General features: G+C 38.4%; 1 protein-coding gene across 3 annotated transcripts in view; it reads left to right on the top strand.

Moving 5' to 3' along the window:
• Positions 1 to 907: 907 nt before the first annotated feature.
• LOC124798400 (peroxisomal multifunctional enzyme type 2) overlaps positions 908 to 21,850 on the top strand; it is a 146,717-nt gene continuing 125,774 nt past the window's right edge. Inside the window, exon 1 of one of the 3 annotated variants that reach the window (XM_047261786.1) lies at positions 908 to 995. Coding sequence is in view for 1 of the 3 variants with exons in the window: in XM_047261785.1 (XP_047117741.1) it covers positions 17,671 to 17,703 (33 nt within the window). In the remaining 2 variants the exon portion in view is untranslated. Of the gene's footprint in view, positions 996 to 12,440; positions 12,460 to 17,597; positions 17,704 to 21,850 lie in introns of those variants that run through there. The other 2 variants (XM_047261787.1, XM_047261785.1) reach the window with 2 other exon arrangements.

The following is a 21,850-nucleotide window of genomic DNA, read 5'->3' as shown; positions in this document are numbered from 1 at the left end:
AAAAATGGTTACCAGCATGTATCTGAAGACTGGCAGAAACGCTGGGACTAGTGCATCGCATTCATGGGAGACTACTTTGAGAAGGACCATCGAAATTATGAAGATGAGTAAAGGTATGTTGTCAAAAAAAATAATGATCATTCCTTATTGAACAGCCCTCGCATATGTGTACAATGCGACATCCCTACAAAGAAATTTGTCTACTGTTAAATGAATGAATAAATGAATAAATGAACACGAGATCCCCGGGAAACTGGGGACAACAGCTACAGGCAACCGACCAGCTTTGGCTGTGTTTGCGGTGCTACGGGGTCAGCGATCGCCCCTTACATAGCAGCTGCTGTATGAGCTGCTCCACTGCTGTGCTGACAGAAAGATGCGTCCCCTTGTCTGCAAATTTTTGCTGTCTCACCTGCCTTCTGTCGATCCCTGGAAGACGATGCTGTACCTGTTGTTAATAAATGCAAATACTGGCGGTAACATTTCCTTAGCGCTTTCTGGCGTACGAAAGATCCATACTACCGCATTCTACTATCCTGGCGTCTGTAGAGGCCAAGAGCCAGGCCCCCCATACTAGATCCACAGTTAGTTGCTATGAAATACGTTTTTATGACTTTTGAAAGAACATTGAGAGGTAACATGAAGTCATTCAAAAAAGTTCATTTTTGTTTTAATAGGATTGACCTGTTTCATATCAGCTGAGCAGCCACGTTGTGAACTGACCCACACGACGAGTAAAGAATGTATCGGGTAACAAAATATAAGTTTTCGTGATTATTTTGAAACATGCTTAATAAAAGAAACAACAGTGTCGTATAGTAACTAAATTCAGTGTATACTGCTTGAAATATCTCTACCATAAAACTGCTTATTTTGGAAGTCGATGTTGATAGCGACTAGTTATCAGCTTCAGAGATAACTCTGATAACCGGTAAGAAGCAAAGTGCGCGGAAGAACAAGGTCGTGTGTATTGCCGCAGGGAGAAAAGGGTAGAAGTAAGTTTCGACAATTGTTCACATCTTGTGCAAATGTCAAAGATACATGAGAATATAACTTATTTGTTATTAATTAGGTTACCTAAAAGTCGCAGAGAAACGGCCCGTTAAACTTAGTACCGATTCGATGAGAATTTGACAGATGAGAATGATTTGGCAAATTTTGAAATTACTATTATTCATCAGTTTTTCAATTTTTCCAATGTGGGACACAGTGCAATGGAAGAAATGCGGTACACAGTACTTTAAAGTTTCATTTATTACTCCTTTCACTGGTCCTGAAAGCTTTCGCGAAAAATCGAAATCTTTGCTACATTACTTGTAAACATATCAGTGCACTGAAAACATAAAGCTGAGGTGCCTGCAATGTGTTATGAATTTTAAGAGACCAACCCATCGTTAAAGCACGTACGTATTAAAGCATCTACGAGGCAAATCAACTTCTCCGAGTGATTACATCGAGTTAATAAAAGTTTGCTTCATTCTTGTTTACTACCACTAGGTTACAACTCACAACAAATGTTGTGACAGTATAATACTGTGATCCATATTAAGAAAGAACAATAGCAACTCTTATCTTCTCGATTTGTTAACCAAAGATTTATTATTTTGGAAATATAAACAGAGCTATTACACTTCCTGCATATACTATTTATAATCAAAATACATGTATAAACCTTGGTCTGTAAGAAATTAACATATATAAACAATAGCTTCTGGAAACAGTGATGTCAATTACTTGTGTGATTTAAGATATTCACCATAAATATTATGATGTAGAATGAGTCATGTATGTACGAGCAGAGCAAACGTACCGAACTTGTGTGCACCAATATGCTAGCCATTTAGAGAAGTGAAATTAACGACTTACTTCTGTTTGAGGACTTCTTTATGTTATAGGAATCAGCTGTACTCTCTCCATAAATAGATTTATCTTGTCCGTCATACATTTTATTTCTGTGGATAGCTTAAAAAAATTAGCAGTTGTGTAATTTACTCCTTTCTGAGATTGATTTAGCCTATTTGAGAGTAGTGTGCATAATTTCTTATTTTAATATTAATTTTTAAATTTAAGTAAACCAAAATGTTGACAACAAATTACATCAGATTAAATGTATATAAGGCTGTTATTAGTATTTCAAACTTACGTTGCAAAGTTTTTATACTTGAAATCCACACACATAACATTTTGTATCATGGTATGTTTACATTTACCTATGGGCAAGTGAAAAGTTACTTTAAACTAGTGCACTGCAGAACATTAGTTGTATGAATGTGATGTTAATTTTCTGATTTATACATAGCTGACACACAGCGGATATTTTATGGCTCTGACAGATTAAAACTGTGAGACTGAGTGAGGAGGAGCACTGGCATGCACATCGAAGTTGCATTCACACATACTAACATAATAAATACAGAATCTACTAGCTTGTTTAGAAACAGTTTACACCATGAACAATGGGAGGAAGCGTACCAGACAGTTACAATGAATGAGAAATTCAATTCATTCCTGGACTTATTTCTCAAACATTTTGAAACCTGCTTCCCCCAACGACAGATTAAAATGAAATCAATCTGTTGTGGAAGGAAAGAGTGGATAATAGCTCGCCTCAACATATCATGTACTAAAAAGAGAAGCCTGTATATAGAATAAAGGGCGAGTACAAACCTAGCAATGAAACTACGTTACAAACAATACTGTAAAATTCTAACAAGTGTCGTCAGGAAGGCCAAACAAATGCATTATGCAGAAGAAATCAGCAAGTCAAACAATAAAGCAAAAACCATTCATAACATCATAAAAAGTGAGATAAATAGGAACATAAAATCTGAACAAGCATGAATTCCACAGTCCTGTGGTAGTGGTTCAAACAAGAATAATCAAAAAGTTGCAATCTCTGATTTTAATAATCTTTTCTCGCAGTAACTGAAAGAACAGGGAACCATAGTAAAGAGCCTCCCACAGAAGCCATAGAGCTTCTAAATCACACCAAATACACCACTACATTTCAAAAGCACAACTGTAAAGAAACTGAAAAAAAATTATTAAATTACTTAAAAGTTCTTGATCATGTGGATATGATGGAATATCAAATAGGATTCTAAAATCATGTGCAGACTTAATCAGTCATATATTATAGTATTTATATAATCAGTCAATGAAAACTGGGACATTTCCAGACAGACTGAAACAGGCAATAGTAATGCCCATCCACAAAAGTAGGGCAAGAAATGTACCTTCCAATTATTGGCCCATCTCTTTGCTGCCAGTTTTCTCAGATGTGGTTGAGAGAGTAGTTTATGATAGTATTTATGGTTGTATGACATAAAATGGCTTACTGCCATCTATACAGTTTGGCTTTCTTAAGGGATTCTCCACAGAGAATCCCAACAGATGAGACTCGAGGTGAATTAAATCTCTGAAGATATTGGATGGGGATCTTGTGTGACCTTGCTAAAGCTCTCAACTGTGTAGATCATAACACACTGCTACAAAGCTTCCACACTATGGCATTAAAGACAAACCTTTGACGTAGCTGCAGTCTTATCTACACAATATGAAACAAAGAGTTATCTTAATGAAGGCATGTTTAACAGTAAGCTCAGACTGGGGAAATGTAAAATACAGAGTCCTCTGGGCTCTATCCGTGGGCCAGTGATTTTCTTGATCTATGTTAATGATCTGCCAGTTACAATTAATGACGGAGCAAAAGTAGTCATGTTTGCGGATGATACGAGTATTCTGATCAAGGGTCCCAACTCCGAAATGCATGACATAGCTCTGACAGTCACTAACCAAGTACACAAATTGTTCAGAACAAATAGCCTAACCCTAAACTTTTGAAAAACTAACATTATGCACTTTCAGACATTACATAAAAAACTTGAAATGGCGATCAACAACCAAAATATTTATGGAACCACAGATACAAGATTCCTAGGCATCCAGATAGACAGCTAGCTAAGATGGACAAAGCAACTTGATCAGGTAGTAAAAAACTTAGTACAGCATGTTTTGCACTGAGAGCTATTTCTCACTCTTGTTAACAGAGAAATATTGCTTTTGTCACATTTTGCATATTTCCATTCTGTACTCTCCTATGGTATTATCTTCTGGGGAAATGCTACAGGGGTTGAAAGAGTCTTCAAACTACTAAAACGAGCAGCGAGGTTGATGTGTGGGGTCTCTAACAGAACATCCGGTAGAGGTATCTTTAAGACTCTCAGGATATTTACTGTTATGTTACAAATCAATGTATATACTCACTGATGATGTTTGTAGCCAACAACAAGGAATTATTCCAAAAATAACTGTGACATTCACAAGCATAACACAAGACAGGGGGAAAATTTCCACCAAGGCTCTGCAGCTCTGACAAAAGTCCATAGGGGAGTATCTGAGTCAGGAATAAAAGTATATTACAAGCTTTTTCATCAGAGAACAAACTTATTATAAAAATGAATGAATTCCTAGAGTGATAAGGCATCCTTTTGAGTAAAAATAGAGGAAAGAAAATCTTTACTTAAATCATGAAGACAAAATTGGATGCTTCTAATGTAAATTATAGTGATAAAATGTAAATTTATTTATATCATACGTTACAATGTGTATTACTATTTATTGCACACTATTAGGTATTCTCTTGAACTTACTTGTGCAATGAAGATAAAAATGTTGCATTTTAATTTAAATCATAATGACAAAATGTAAATTTCATTATTTAATTGTGGCACTGGGATAAAATTGTGTACTTTCATTCATTCTGCTATTTTAAGCATTCACTTGAACTTATACCAGCAAATTGCAGTTTGTAATATTGTCATGAATCAATCATTCATAGAAAATTGAGTATTTGTATGATATATAAAATGCTCGCATAATTTTGTATTACTTCACTTGACTTATCCTATATTACCAATACACCCTTTGAACAATATGTAATCAACAGGACCAAATAAAAAATCAAATCAGTCAAATTAAATCGAGGACGGTGGTTCAAATTCCCATCTGGCAATCCAGTTTTAGGTATTCTATGGTTTTCCTAAATTGTTTCAAACAAGTGCTCAGGTGGTTGCTCTGAATTGAAAATGCATGATCGATTTTCTTTCCCAGTTTGAGCTTGTACTCTGCCTCTAATGATCTAATTGTTGATGGGATATTAAACCATATCTCCATATCTTCCTTCCATAAAACTGTGTACCAGATCTAGACGCTGTGTTAATATTGATGTGGTATAGTGACTGGAGCACTTAATTCACATCTAGGTTGACGAGTCAGGATAGATCCTTTGAACAGCACATGGCTGATTCCCTATATCATTTTTATCCAGTCCAAGTCTGTGCTCCAACTTTAATGATATCACCTACAATGAGGTGTTTAATCCTGATCTTCTGTTTAATTTCCTGTTACACTTAAAAGTTGATTTGTTGTACTGGAAACAAGTCAAGATATACAATGAAATGTTTTTTAATAACAGTGATGCTGAAGTTTTACACTATTTTGTGTGTATCACTGTGGTACAGCCAAATACTTAAGTTTTCACAGTCTACAAAAAAATTAAGTTTCCATGTTCAAACTGTGAAATTGTCTCCCATGAATTCTTCAGTAACTACTAGCTTTTTAGCACTGGAAGGGTAAAAAGTAATATTTTTAGTGAACAGGGCTCCATTTTGAATATGTTTTTGCATTTTAGTTTATTATAAGTTTGTAATCCCATGTAGGCCTAGTTTGATGTCTGAGATTTAAACATTGAGTAAGAATTTAAAAAAATCTGTTTCTGTGATGAGCATTACCATTGTGTTGGAAAAGGATGGTTTAAATTTATTCTGGTTTTTGTATGAGAAAATTAAGATACCATAAATGTGCTAGAAAGGAATTGTTACTATTTTCAAATTTTTAACAGTGAATAAGTAATTACAATACCTAAGAAACCAAACATAGCATCATTATAAGGAATAGGAGTTTATTTCTAAGAGTGCACTATACTGAACAAATTCATACCTAAACAGAAATAGGTTAACATACAGCACACAGTACAGACAGGACTGCTACAAGTGAATAAATAGAAGGGTTGAATGAAGATATGTGAACTGGAAATCCTCAAGAAGTTGTATCACACTGAATTGTTCAAATATGGCCCATGGATGTATTCCATCTTGGAAAGTAATTTTTGCAGAAGTAGTTTTTTCTGCTGCAAATGACCAAGAACCAAGAGTATACCAAAACATCATTCTTCTGAAGTAACTTTCAGTATTTTTTAGATTTCTCCATGCTATCAACTGTACAGTCTTCCACAGAGTCTATCATTAGGATTAATCCAAAGTATTCTTGTTTGTGGGGGCTAATACTAATCACAACCAGGGCTGGTGTGTGCTACCAGTCAACTGTTAACTTTCAGCTCAGGACATGCTTCAACAACCACAGTACAGTGCAGCAGTCTAAAGTTGTGTGTCATAGGAAACAGAGATCTTGGCTTTATCAATCTCAATCCAAGTTGTTCTGTATGCCAATGAGAGACGTGGTTAATGCAGAATACTTGTTAGCAGGTATCTATTGGGAATGTGTGACACCTAATTTGTACAATGCTTACCCAGCCAAGTGGGGCCCTGTCTTGGTAGACCTTTCTATCCCTAGCTGCTTGTGGGAACATCGTGGTGAATCAGCTGCACACCAACACTCCCAACACAATGGGTGTACTGTATGGGAGTAATCACATACACTCATCCAAAAGTTTGAGGGGCTCAATGAGTCATGAACTGTAATATGTTTCTAGTGATCATGAAAAAGGAGTGGACACTTGAAAAAGTGTCCCTTTCTGAACTAAGAATAGTTTAGAAGGGCTTCTTGGTACCTTAACAACTATTAAAATGTTGTTTTATAGTTCCCTGCTAGTTGAAACTAATAGTTCAAAGCAGGTGGACCTTCTAATAAAATATAAAAAATTAGAGGAGTGTGATCTAGTTGTTGAGACACACAACTCAAGCAAGGGTGTGTCATGATATGGGCAAGGATATCTCAGAACTTAAACAAGAATGGGCATCGCAGGGATGTGGCAAAATAATGGAGAGCCAGAGAGGACAGCCACCTTCATCTTGACCGTCAGTCCTCCATTGCTATTTGAGTACATCAAGTAGGGTCCCACCTACATAAGGTTAGACCTTACATACATGACCTCAAGAGGTGTTACAAATGCCAGCAATTTGACCAAAACATTCGGTTGCAGAGGTGAAGCAACTTTTAGGAAATACAGAAAGTCGACCCATGAATCTAGCACTGACTGCCCGGATCCAGCTGTATAAATCAACTACTCTCGGGACAAGACTCCCCAGTGTTCATTGTAGAACAAAAACTTGGCGAAGTAAAGGTGACAAAGTATCCTGTATGCAAAAGCCAAGAAAGAATAAAAGATGACTAAATACCTTGTCTTTGCCACTTCCTGTGCTTCTGTAGTGAAGACACCTGTCACTGAGGCAGAGATTGTGATGCAAACATGTACAGAGAAACGGAACACACCACTGCCATAGCCAACAACAACAACAACAATACCTGTACTGGCACTTGCACCTGCAAAGGCAAACAGAGTAAAAGTACAACAACCAAGGCAGCGCAGCACACAAGAAAAGCAAAATTATACACTGTGTATTGAGAAGGCATCCCATAAAGAGTCTCTCGCAACTTCCTCTTTTTCCACCAACCTCGAAGGGTAAAGGGGTGGGGAAAGGAGTGCAACATTCAGGTCAAAAAGCTGTGCAACCCCACCTGCCCCAAGGGTTTAGTAATTGAGGATCTCACAAAAACTGAAAATATCATACTGGTTGAAATGAGTCTGTCATTCCAGATTTGCTGCAGGTTTGTCAATAGCCATTGCTATCTCCTTACACTCACCTGCTTTTGAAGACATTCCTCATTGGGGGATGAGCAACCAGTTCTCCCTCTGCCAGACAGAGCAGATCCAGTAAGAGGCAACCAAAATGGCTGTTCAGAAAGGCTAACTGGGTGCTTTACAGTCAGATCACATTACAGTTGTATTGCTGATGCTTCCATCACCAAGTCCTCAGGAACACCTAGGAGGCAACGTATCCATTGGTGCATTGAGTCTTGTTCTGCAATTGGGGGCAGGAGGGAGGCTATGTGATGGATTCATCAGTGCTGCACAAATGAGGATCTTGTGTGGTGATGGGAAAGGCAAGAAGAATAATTAGAATAAGTAGAGCTCTTGACAAGACTTCCTGAATCCCATTGATAGATTCACACCCACAAGCACCTGCCCGGATAGCAGTAAGTGTTAAAGTGCTACTTCTGGGATGAGGAGATGCATCGGCCCTGAATTGAATCAGGCTACTGTATTAATCATGAGGGCCAGTGTGCTGGCCAACCTGGATGTGGTTTTGAAGCAGTTCTGTGTATCCCACTAGGTGAATGTGGGCTGGTACCTGCATCCTGACTCAGTTGTGTGACATGCAGACATCTAGGAAACTTTCACTCACATTCACATGAATAATACTGCACATGGGCAGTTGAGGTACATATTCTGTACCACGGATAATGAGGCTGGTGGCAGAAAGGGGATCCAGTCACCCCTTAATTTAACCATGCCAAATCCATTCATAACCATGTCAACCCTGTGCCAATGTGGGGCAAAGGTGCAAGAAGAAGATATGTGCCTCAAGTAAAGTATGATAAGCCATTAGGAGGATTTCCAGGTGGCACTCACTACCACCAATAGCAGCTGTATGAGAGCAGGAATGCCTCCTAACAATGGCTGAAATATATATGACGATTACGGCTAATTATAGCCAGGATCCGGTTCTCCGTTGCTGTCAGGTGACACATGAGGAGGTTGGTTAAGATTTCTGTTCTGCCAACATGGAGGTATACAAGAAGCCGCTCTATCTCTCTATGGAAGATGGATTCTGTATTGTCAGTTGTCCATGATACTGTGCCTGGTCGTCATGGATAATGTATAGCATGTTGAAGCAGTTGCACCATCGGTCAAAGCAGGCCCCCTTTCAGATTTTTGATGAAATTTGGGTAACAGAAGTTTTTCCTGACCCGAGAAAAGAATCTGTTTTAATGACAATTTTAAAACCGTTGCAGGATCATATCAGCTCCAGTAGCTATTGTACCGTCAGTCTCACTTGCTACATAGGAAATATACTGGAGTGTATGGTCATATAATACATAATGTGGGCCTTTGAACCAGGTCGTTGTGAAGTTGCTCCCAGTGTGGGTTAAGGAGGTATCACTCCACACTTGATAACCTAACCTTGCTAGAAGCAGCAATTGGACAAGCTATCTTTCCTACATAAGCAAAACCTTGACCGTGTATTCTTCAATTTGGAAAAGACCTTTGATACTACCTGGAGGAATATTCTGTTGCAGCTGTTAAGTGTGATTTCCATGGGCACCTACCCACTTTCATGCAGTCCTTCCTAATGGAAAGGTATTGTAGATAGAGTGTCGGGGATGTTCTGTCTAAACATTTTAAACAGGAGAATGGCTTCCCTCAAGGGAGTATTTTAAGTGTAACAGTACTCACCATTACGATAAATGGTATCATGTCCGGGGTAATGAGTCCCTTACTATGTTTCTTATTCATGGAAAATTTCTCCATCTTCTGTGCATCCTCCACCCTAGCAACAGTACACAATTGCATTTAACAATCAGGCAGTTTGATGAATGGGCAAACACCACAGGTTTCCAGTTCTCTTGGGAGAAAACTGTTTGTGTTGATTTTAATCACTCCTGTTGTCTTTTTACTTTAACTTTTTTAAAACTTTGTGATACCATTTTCACTTTTCAAGAATGGTGAAATATCAGGGCATCACTTTTGATGAACGACTAACATGGTTGCCACATCTCAAAGACCGGAAATTAAGCTGCTCCAAGGCTTTAAACATTCTCACATGCATCAGTCATAGGTCTTGGTGGCAGGGGGGTTGGAGAAAACAAGATGCACCTTCTCCAGTTTCATAAAGCCTTTGTGCAGTCCCAGCTGGAATACAGATGCCAGATTTATATATCAGAAATGTCTTCTTATCTCAGAATGTTAGATGGGGTTCACCATGAGGGTCTTAGGCTGTCAACTGGTGCTTATTGGACAAATACAGTTTCTAGTTTATGTGCATAAGCTGGTAAGGCTCTGCTGTCTACTCAACATCCTCTCATGGTAAGCCAGGCATACAGGGCTCTCTATGTTCCAAATATACCAGCATCCAACTACATTGCCAGGCTGCTGCCGGAACATCTTCTGTAACTGTTTGTGGGCAACAAGGCCATTTGGGATCAATGCAAGGGAGAGCCTTGAATTATAACAGATGGATGGAATTAAGGTTGACAGCCAGGGAAAGCACAGGTTAATTTTGGAATAGAATGAGTGCAGGAAGAATGTTTCCCAGACTAAATTTTTTCCCAGACTAAATTTTTAAAACAAAATTTTATGAGATTTTAAATCATCACCTGAATTTAATTTTTGTTTACAATGATGAGTCCAAGCAGGGACACTTTATCGACTGCACTGTTGTGTTGCCCAAACTTGTCCTTTGGGTAGGGCTCCCAGAGCAGTTCCCAGTTTACTTGCAGAATTGTTTGCTACCCTGAGGGCATTGGAACAGATAAGACAATATTGTGTCAAGAAATTCGCCACATGCTGAGATTCCCCAAGTGCCCTTCTTGCTATTGCTCAGATTTATTCAGCAGGTAAGATAGTGCAAGGTGTCCAGGATGCTCTGCTTCTCTTGCAGAGGCAGGAGAAGGAAATATTTATCTGCTGGGTCCCAGGACCCTTAGGGATCCATGGAAATGAACTTAGTGTTGTGGCTCCCAAGGAAGCCTGCTCCCTTCAGCCTGACGTGGGCTGTTTTGTCCTTGTGTCGGCAGTCAGTCACCACATATGTGAGCAGAAGGCCATGTGGTGGTAGAAGGCTTAGTGGTGAGAATTACAGGGCAGTAAAATGAGGTCAGTGAACTCTTCAGTGCAAGCATGTGGTTTACCTCCTTCCGACCACACTGAGCTGAGGAAATAGTTCTAACAAAGCTCAGAATAGGACATTCCCTGTTGACCTATGCAATTCACTCAATCTCAAGAAGCCACTGGGGTGTTAAAGATGGGAAATGTGAGTATCAGTATGCTATATTTTTACACAGTGAGTTTTCACAAGCCCTCTATATGAACTGATAATGAGGAAAATGTGTTTCATGATTTAAGGTTTTGTGTGGGGTCAGATCTCTTTCCCAAAACGTTGGATTTATGATTTTGCTGTGTCACAGAGGGCTTGGTCACTCATTACGTCTAAGTAGTTGCTCAGCAATAGTAATTTGTTCACTTTTACATGTACTGCATCTGTACAGGTATTTTACACTTGATTTTATCTAGTCATATCTTGCTAGCTTGTGTCATCATGTGCATTTATACCTCCCATAACTTTTATTTTTATTTGGTTCCAGTTGCTTTTCTTTATTTTTGTCAAATTTTTTGTGAATTGTGGGAGGTAATTTTTAGTCATATTATGTTTCCCGCTATCAAGAATCTGAGGAAACATAAAATGGTCTAGCAGTAACCTTCAATCTGCATAACTAACCAAACTCAATTACATGAAGGAGTAAATTATACAGCTATAAAATGTTTAATCTTTTACCCAAAAAATTACAGATGCTTATGTATAATCTGAAGTTGTTTGACAACAAATTAATGACTTTTCACTTGACACTGATGAGTTCAAAACATTTATGATATTGAGGATACAGCAGGTGCTGAACACATAATAAAACTTCTGTGACATGACTGATGATCTGGATTTATTTGGGATGTAGTGACAAACTACATGAAAGTGCATAGTGTAGGTGTATTTTACCTTCTTGGATTTTCTTTTCTACTTGAATTCATCTTTGCAGTCATAAAAGTGTGTATGAGCTTTTGAAGTAGACTGAAGTATTTAAAATTTCAGTTAATAAAACACTTTTAATGCTACAGGTTTTATCATTTCATATTACATCTTTCAAGAAAACAATGATCCATCTATTGGAAGTGTATTATTTGTAATTTCTAATCCACATTTTGTTGTTTATGTGTAACATGTCTTTAATGCAAAAAGAAAACTGATACATTTTGTTTATCATACTCTCATTTCTCATCCTTTACTGCTCAAGTCTATCAGTCATTCATGGAATGTTACTTGTGGTAAAGACTAGTGAACTTTGTTACCTTGGCTGACTGGAGTGTTTACCTGTGTTTACCTTATCACCAGATAAGACTCATTAGCAGTGCTGACTAGCAGTTTTAATTTTTAAGGTTAAAACCTCAGTCAGTAGACTGAGACAGTGTTCACTTATTTGTCAGTCAGGCTGGTTGTCCAATCTAAGGTTAGTCAAATTGTGTGATGCATCTCTAACAACATTTCACTGGCTAGAGATTTGAACTACTGAGCAAACAATATCACGTTGGAGAGAATTTGATTCACAGTAAGTTTATATTTAAAAAACTCTCTCTCTCTCTCTCTCTCTCTCTCTCTCTCTCTCTCTCTGTGTGTGTGTGTGTGTGTGTGTGTGTGTGTGTGTGTTTGTTTTTAGAATTGTGATGTGACAAACGCCAGCAGATCTGAGGATTGGCACTTGTAGTATTGTTACTTGTTTAGCACCACGTAGGCGATATACACAGCTTTCGGTATTGCAGAGATGTTAATGTATCAAATTTCCAGACTTCCACACTTCCTGTGTGGAGGAAACTTGATGTAACAATATACATGGGGTAAAATAACTTTACGAGTGGCATTTAAGTGTATCAAATGGTAGAGACCCATTATTAGCCAACCTTAGCTCTTCCTCAGGCATTTGTGCTTGCTGTGTCACCTGTTTATTAGTTAGCCTGTGCAGAACATTAGCAGGTGAGGCAGGTTACAGTTGGTGATTCATATCGATGGTAAAAGTGAGTTGCATACTTCACGTTAACTGACAAATCCTTCCCTTTCATGCAACTGAAGTGCATCATTCAAAGAATTATTTTATTTGAAGTGTAAAAACAACTAAGTTGCAGTTTTGTTGTCCCAGTCTCTTGAGCATCTCAAATCAGAGCGTGCACAACTAAAGCTGGGAAGGAACTGACAGTCCTCGAACCAGCATGTAGATCCGAAATGGATTATTCTAGATAATTTAGTAGTGAAGAGGTGCCAGCTTTAAAATAATGAAAGCTGAAAAACACCCAGTTTTGATAGAATTCACTCAGCACTGCTGTTACATAGGGAAAAATGTGGAAAAAAATTGACTAGCGTCCTATAGGGGAAGGCCTGCAGCATGTAGATCCGAAACGGATTATTCCAGATAATTTAGTTGTGAAGAGGTGTCTTTAAAGTATGAAAGTTGAAAAAGCACCCAATTTTGATAGCATTTACTCAGAGCTACTATCCTACGTGGGAGGTCTCCAGTGTCTGCTGTTTGGTAGTCCAGGCAATGCTCTGTTGGGAATAGTGAGGCCAGTCGTGGATCACTACACTACTCTTACTGCTGCAGCTAGCTGGGACCCACAGAGGCATGGCAGAAAGGGGCAAGTGGGATTTGTTTACAGCTATGTGGTGAATATAACTGCAGGATTCAGAGTACCTAATGTCAGAAGTCTTGAACACTGCCCCAAGGAATGATTATGTGCATAAAACTTAATTGGAGGTCATAGAGAAAGAGAAAGTTTAAGATTTTACTCAGAGACACCACATTCTTGGACAGGTTCACGAACAGAACTTCCGAGCCTGACTCACTATTTTATTGTGCTCCTTCCCGTACAAGCTCTTCGTTGGATATTGTGGTGACCATGTTAAGTCTTACTGTATTGATTGAGTGAATGACCTCCCCAAAGTGACACCACATTTGTAATAGATATTGTGTGCAGTAGAAAGCCTTGTTCAGTGTTTTGTGGATGGTGTTAGGTTACTACATGAGAGTGATTTTAAAGCAAACTATCACAAAGCCCTCAAAATACTAATGTGCCTTCATCACAAGTTATTAGGACAGTTGTTACAATTCCACAAGGTTCTTTGAGACACTGGCTGGATTACATATAAACAATGTACATGCCAGGTGAGCCGTTATATTTCAGAATTACCAGTGGGCTATCAACAGGAGTTCTGGGTCCAGCCCTGTCTCTAGCCTCTGTACAGAACTGCCACTGGTCACCATATGGTCTCTCGTTACAGTGTGACCCTCCTATTGTGTTCCCAGTCATAAGTCTTCTGTACAGTCACCTACCTTCCCAGCTGAGTTGCTTTTCTTGAGTCATCTGTGAGTGATGTGTGTGGTATCCTTGTAATGGTGTCATATAATTTAACTGAATGTTGTTTGTATGAGGCCTGTTCAAAGAATTCTGGAACATTCATAATCTCACACCAGCAGTGTGCTGGAGTGAAATGTGGTTGGTGTCCCTGCACATGTCTGTGTTTAATGTGTAACTGTCAGAAGTTTCATTGTTGTATGTTTGTCAGTTATTGTTCAGTGCTGTATTGATTAGAATGTTATGTTGTACAGTTTGAGAATTTCCAGACGGCGGAGTTAGAGGGACAACACGTCTGCATTAAATTTTGCATGAAACTCAAGGAAACCTTTACAAAGACACAACAAATTGTGGATGAAGCCTACAGTGATGAGTGCTTAGGCCATACCCGGTGTTACAAATGGTTCACACAATTTACAAATGGTTGGCTAGAAGTTAAAGATGACCCTAGTTCAGGACGTCTTACATCTACCAATGATGCTCATGTCAGGAAAATCACAAAACTGTACTCAGTAATCAAAGCCTGACTGTCCAAGAGATTGCAGAAGAATGAAACGTTTCGGTTGGATCATGTCATGAAAGCCTAGGAATGCACCATGTTGCCACCACGTTCTTCCCACTGCTCATGAGTCAACACCAGAAAAACCTTTGCCTCACAATCTGTGAAGAGCAAATGAAAAGGAGTTGTTCCTTAAGAGAATCATAACTGGTGATGAGACATGGGTCTACAGTTATGATGTTGAGACTAAGGTTTAATCTTCACATTGGGTCATGAAAGGTTCTCTGAGACCAAAGAAAGCTTGTCAGGTCAGGTCAAATATCAAAGCCATGTTGATAGTTTTCTTTGACGTTGAAGGATAAGTGCATTGTGAATTCATGTCACAGGGATAGACTGTTAATCGATGGTACTATCAGGATGTGTTGTGATGCCTGCAAGAAAATGTGAGAAGGAAACAGCCTGAAATGTGGCAAGACAATTCATGGCTCTGCACCATGTTAATGCACCTACATATTCATTCCTCTTGGTGCATGACTATTGCACAAAAAATGAAATCACTGTGCTACCGCATCCTCTGTACTCTCCAGACCTGGCCCTTGCGGACTTTTTTTCTATTTGCAAAGTTCAAAATCCCATTGAAAGGATAAAGACTTGTAACAATAGACAATATAAAAGAAAATTCGCAGATGGCGCTTCACACGATCCAACAAGAGGCGTACCAAGACTGCTTCCAGAAGTGGAAACGGCCTTGGGAGCTGTTTATCAGTTGTGGAGGAGAGTATTTCAAAAGAGATTATGCACAATAAGTAAAAGGTAAGCAGAGAAAAATTTTGTGGACAAAGTTCTGGAATTATTTGAATGGACCCCGTATGTTGATAAGAAGGCATTAAATGCTTTGGCCAGAGACGTGCCCTCTGTTGTAAGCAACAGTTGGATGAGCATAGTGCAAGTTTTAAATTTTTGTGAGGAAAGGGAAGTCCTTCCAAAAATGTTAAGGAGTGGATTTTAAAGATTAAGAGGTTGACTCCTTCCTATATTTTACATTAGTGGTTAACCAACCACATGTATCAAGGGAAAAGTTTTTGTTTCCTTCTTTTCATTTTGTGAAGTAGGAGTACAAATTTGTTAACATAAAATATAAATCTATGTGCTGAGAAGTCTTATCTGAAAGCTCGAGTGTGATCTGACATGGCAGTGTAATGTAAACAAGAAGCATTACAGGTAAGAGGAGAATAGATGTTTTGAAATCCAGCATTACAGAAGAATGTTTGTGATGAGGTGGGTAGATCAAGTGACTAATGAAGGTGTACTGAATAAATTGAATTAAAAAAAAAAAAACTTCGTAAGTCACAACTAAAACAAGGGATAGCTCGATCCTGGGGCATCAAGGAATAGTTAATTTGTTTATGGAGGAAAGTCTAGGGGATAAAAATTGTCGATTGAAATCAAGACTCGATTACAGGCACAGGTTTTAGTGGGTTTAGGTTATAGTATATATGCAGAAAGGAATAGACTTGCATGGGATAGATTAGCATGGAGTGCTGTGCAAACCAATTTTTTGGACTGAAAACAACGAAACAATGAGTTTCTTGTATTATCATAGTTGGGCAGGATACTAATGGCAGTGCTGTAGGTTGCCTCTAACTTGAACAGCAACAACAAGGAAAAGACTAATGAAGTGAAGATATGAGCCTTATGTTGAACAATGTAGAGTAGTGTGCACTTGATGCAATGAGCTACAGGAAAGCGCTCCCCTGCTCACATTGTGGTGAAGGCTCTGATGTTAGGAGCAAAACACTATCATAACTTCAAGTGTGATCCACACTTGCCAGATGCATGTCTGCAGTTGTCACGTTTGTGGTTTCCTTTTCTCTATGACAGTTTTGTCCATAAGGACATTGGAGGATATTGTTGAAAGCCTGAAATTCCATCAAAAGTGAATGTGAAAAGTTCACTAACATAACTTAATATATTCACTGTCTTGATGAACATAGTACCTTGGTTATATCTATTTCTGATGTTCTATTCATGAACAGTGCTTCTGTATGGCAAGCTCTGCGCGTGCTTTTCTACTGAAAGAAAATAATGTTAATAAAGAGTGAGGACACAGTTGATATACTCATTTCTTTCATAAGTAGCTGACATGATTCCCTATTTATAAAACTAGCTGACATGATTCTTTGTTTATAAAACCTATGGTTGTCCTGAGCACTTTCTTTTGCTGTACAAAGATTGTGTGTGCACCACACAAATTGCTCTATGGAATAATTGTGCATACCAATCATGACTCGAAGAACAGATAGTGGAGGACAATAGCTATTGTTTGCTACATATGAGTTTTAATTTATGGAGCAGAACTATCACTCTGCACAGTTTGATACACAGTTGACCTGTGTGTTCATTACACTAATTTTATGTCGGAGTGAATTCCCTGCAGCTTTACAGAATCATTTTTTGACCAGTGTATGGGAACAGAAGCAAATTATTTAAGTTTTATTGTAATTCAGTATAGTTCTGTCAGTCCAGAGCCAGTCTGCTGACATTTCAACCACTGTTCTCTGTCTATTCCAAACTATTATCAACAGTTTAAGATTAGTAGTTAAGTACTCTAGTTGTGTAAGAGTAAAAAAATGCGAATGAAGCAGAAAATGGAGAACATAAGTAGTGAGTAGTCCAAGTTGCAATAGCAGCAGTAGTAATCTTCATACAGATTCATCAGATGCCTTTTATATTTTACTTTGCTGCAGACTAACAGTATTTGAATTGAAATGTTTGTGTGCATGAAGTCACTGTAATTCGTGCATTGTGACATCAGTATTAATTGTTTTTAGTCAGAGTGCTCCATTCACCTGAGATAATAGTTCCCTGGACCCTCTTTTGACTTTTACTGTTACCGGCTCATCAGTAGTGAATCAGAATGCTGAAAGTATTGAGAAGACAGCTTCACACTGTAAGTTCAGTGTTTATTCCGAGGAGTTATATGTTTGAAATTGTGCAGTCAAGGCTTATTGGGGTTATGGCATTTCATTTTTCTTCTCTCTCTGACATCACCCTTATCTGTAATTGCATTAATTTTTACAAAGCAAATTTCTCTTCCTGCAAATCTGTGTTCGTGAATGTCATTGAATTTCATTGTTTTGTATTGATATAAATTTTCATGGCACTTAATTGCTAACTGTGTGGTTCTTTATACTGTGGACGATTTTTATGTATTAAAAACTTCAGCAATGCTATTTTTACCTGTGTATCATTTATACCATGAAAACAAGTAGTACTCACCTAAGGTCCTCCTACAATTAAGTCACAACACTGTGCTGCTGCTAATGGTATTCACACACAGGTGTGTGCTAACCTCGTATTGCAAGTTGCCCCAGGCATATGAATGACATGATATAGCTAGCTGTCTGCTTAATAGTTCTGTAATTTTTATATAGTGATTTACTATGTTGCAGTGTGTTTCAAAATGAATTATAGTAATGACTTAAAAGAGAGCTAAGTCAGATTTCAATGTCTTGCCAAACTTGAGGTCTTCGTGGATGAAACGCTAAGTCTGTTTGCAGGGCTGTAGGAGGAAACAAATTTGGGCCTCACCGAATGAATCATTTGTGATGATGCCTGATGTAGTTTAGGGTTACCTATAAATGTCTAGAATGGGTTGGAGTACCAAGAATTTACTCCCAGTTCTCTTTAGCAAATGATGTGCAGGCTGTCGACCTCATTTTACTTTTTATCTGTCAAAGCAATGTGGCAAAAGCCATTTAATTTTTAGTTTTGGACCTCTGTTTCTGTATGGTGTCTGTTTTAGCCCTTTCTCCCCATGCCTATTTCTAGCTGTCTCCTATCATATCATTTGGGACTGATGAATAGGCATTTTTTACCTCCTCTCTGTCTTCGTGTTCTATAGTTTTGACTTGACTGTGAATGATCCCAGTTGTTTTTTGCACCCTAAAGCAAAACAAAACCAATACCAACTCCCAGTTCTTTAAGAGTCTACCTTCGTACCTGTGTGGTCAGTGCGGCTGACTGGTATGCAGAGGACACGGGTTTCATTCCAGGGATTTTTCCTCAGTGGGAGGAACGGTATGGGGTGTACTCAGCCTTGTGAGGCCAAGAAAGGAGATAATCGATCGATTAGTAGTGGTGCCGAGGTCAATAAACTTAACAGTGACTGGAAGAATGGTGTGCTGACCACATGCCGCTATGTACTGCATCTAGTGATGCCACTGGCACAGGATGACACGGCGGTCCGTCAGGCCTGATTGGCCCATCTAGGGATGGAAAGCGGAACTTTACCTTACCTACCATTCAAGTTAGAGGACAGTGTTGTAACCATTGTTACAGTTCACTCAGTTTTTAGGACTTAGTGCAGCAATTGCCTGCCTAGATCAGAGGACTGTGTGATAAAGCAGGTTGTGCAGACCACTGTCCTGCATAATGTTGAGCTGGGTATCGGAAGTAAAGAAGTCACCATGAAATGTTCAGTAGGTACACTCTTGAACTGTTGCTTTGTAGGCAGCGTGATATATTAGGGCTCTTCGAAAAGTAAGGTCCGATTGGTCGCTAAATGGAAATCACTGTGGAGTTCAAAAATGTTAGCTAGACCCTCCGTCTACTTACCTACATAGTCACTGCTCAGGCTTGGACATTTGTCATAGCATTGTACCAATTCCAATGCCCTCATCATCGAAGGCAGCCACCTGTGCTTTTCGCAAAACCTCTGTGCTGGTCTACACACACATCTGTGGCAAAATGCTGTCTTCATAGCCAGCATTTCATGTAAGCAGAAACGAAACTCAGTGGGAGCCAATTATGGGCTGTATTGTTGGTAATCAAACACTTCCCATTGAATACATTGCAAGAGCATCTTTATTGTCCCTGCAGAGTGCAGGTGAGAATTACCATGAAGAAGGAAATGCATGACAGTCACATTATGTGAACTGAATAGCTTCAGACGAAATCTCTCACCAGATCCTCACACTTGATGGAAGACACTTTTTTCTAGGCATCTTTATGTGCTCACTGTGCTCTCAAAAGTGAAAAGAGCAACGTGATGCAATCGATGGACATACTTGTCACTGGCCAACACATCTGTGCAAAGTTTCATTAGATTGTCATTTCCATTTCGCAGAGGATCGGACCTCACTTTCCAAATGGCTCTCATACATTTGAAAATACTATGTATACGGACAAGGAAAAAAGTGAGATGCTCTTGTTCGTGTCTGGATGAATCAGTAGTCACTTCTGTACATATCTACCATTACAACTTGAGTCTGTACATATTTGTACGTAGCAGCTACACACTAATAAATATGGCAATCATGTCAGAAATGGAAATAGTTGAAGAAAATAACCATTCCACCATGGAAAAGGTAGTAATCAGTATCTGACAAAAATACAAGTAGGCATTTTGAAATCAGTGGCCCATATTTTTGATAAAGACATTTATGTATGTGTATGGTATGTGGACAGAGTGAGGTGGTGCAGTGGTTAGCACACTTGACTTGCATTCAGGAGGATGATGGTTCAAACTCACATTCGGCCATCCTGATTTAGGTTTTACATGATTTCCCTAAATTGCATCAGCCAAATGCAAGGATGGTTCCTTTGAAAGTGTGGCTGGTTTTCTTGCCCATCCTTCCCTACTCCAGTGGGACCAATGACCTTGCTTTTTGGTCCCATCCCCCAAATCAACCAACCTATGGTTTCTGAGGTGTTGTAAAATACATTTCTTCATTGATTCACTCAGTAAAAATCATTTTGTAAAGCACAAATATGAAAGTCAGAATTACAGCAGTATGACATAGTAAAATGATATTTCATGGCATCTTTAAGCAATAATTGCCTCTAAACAGTAGAGCACCAACTATTTTTTTAGTTGGCGGTGGGGGATGGGGAGGGCAAGGAATCCTATTCATTGATTTTATCTGATGTGAATTAGATGCAAATCAGCAAATATATATATCTAAAGTGTGGGAATGTGTTAGGTATTTAGTGCTATGGTGTTCTACAAAGAGAAACAATTAAGTCGTAATTATAGGCCAACTTTCATAGGTCCTCCTCCTTGGAAACAACTTCATTCCATTAATTTTGAAAAATACGTCACATAGCTGGGAACACATTAGTTCTACTTTTCTCAGACAACACTTATAAACAGTAATTTAGAATTTTTTATAGATCACAATAACAGTCAATCATTGATAAACATATTATTATTATTGTTACTAGTACTGTTATTAGTAATATTAATATTTCAGAAATACTGTTCATTGCATCCTAATGAAGAAAATAAAATTATAATTTCTTTGAAAAAGAAAAAAGCATATACAGTATTTTGTTTCTTTTTAGTCTCCAAAAATTTTATATACAATTTCCAAACAGTGTTTTTGTTTTCACACTTCGGGAAACAAGTTCTTCCTGTCATCCATAAGATTAATTATCTCAGTCCTGTCTTGATGGACATGGAGGACAAGTAGAAGATTGACTCTTGACTGTGTTGCTATTGATCTGAGACAGATTTTAACTCACTGCAGAATGCCCTTTCATAGTATACTGATTGTACTGAAACTGTTTTAAGCAGAATGATCAAGTGAATAACTTCCTGAAAAAGTTCTTTAACCCTACCCTATTCAGCAATAAGTTGTATTATTGTAGAGGATATATTACATGCTTGTATCCTCATCGTAGCAGTTCACAGCATTTCGAGCTGTGTGTGAAGCCTATCCAGGTTAAAGTTGGCTGTGTGTACTCCAAGCAACTCTTCCAAATGTTGTGTAGATGAAGGATATGTATTGGAATATGTAACAAGTATCTCTTCAAAATGGGATAGCTGCTTTGGATTCCCCTGGTTGAACGTTTGTTCAGTTTCATTCAAAAAGAGAACAAGAATTTCAAACACATCTTTCTTAAATATTCATTCATGAGACAGATAGTATTTTGATATGTTTCAGTCTTGCTGATATTTGCCTTGGCCATGAGATATTTGGGTATTTCAGATTTAGGGTATTACAAAAATGTTTATCTTCCTCTAACAGCATATCAAATGCTTCTGCTGTCGTAAGATTCAGAGCTGGTTTTAGAATGTCAGCAAAATGTTTCAT

Source organism: Schistocerca piceifrons, chromosome 5 (assembly GCF_021461385.2).
Source record: "Schistocerca piceifrons isolate TAMUIC-IGC-003096 chromosome 5, iqSchPice1.1, whole genome shotgun sequence".
Taxonomy (NCBI): Eukaryota; Metazoa; Arthropoda; class Insecta; order Orthoptera; family Acrididae; genus Schistocerca; species Schistocerca piceifrons.
This window is presented reverse-complemented; position numbering and strand designations above follow the sequence as displayed.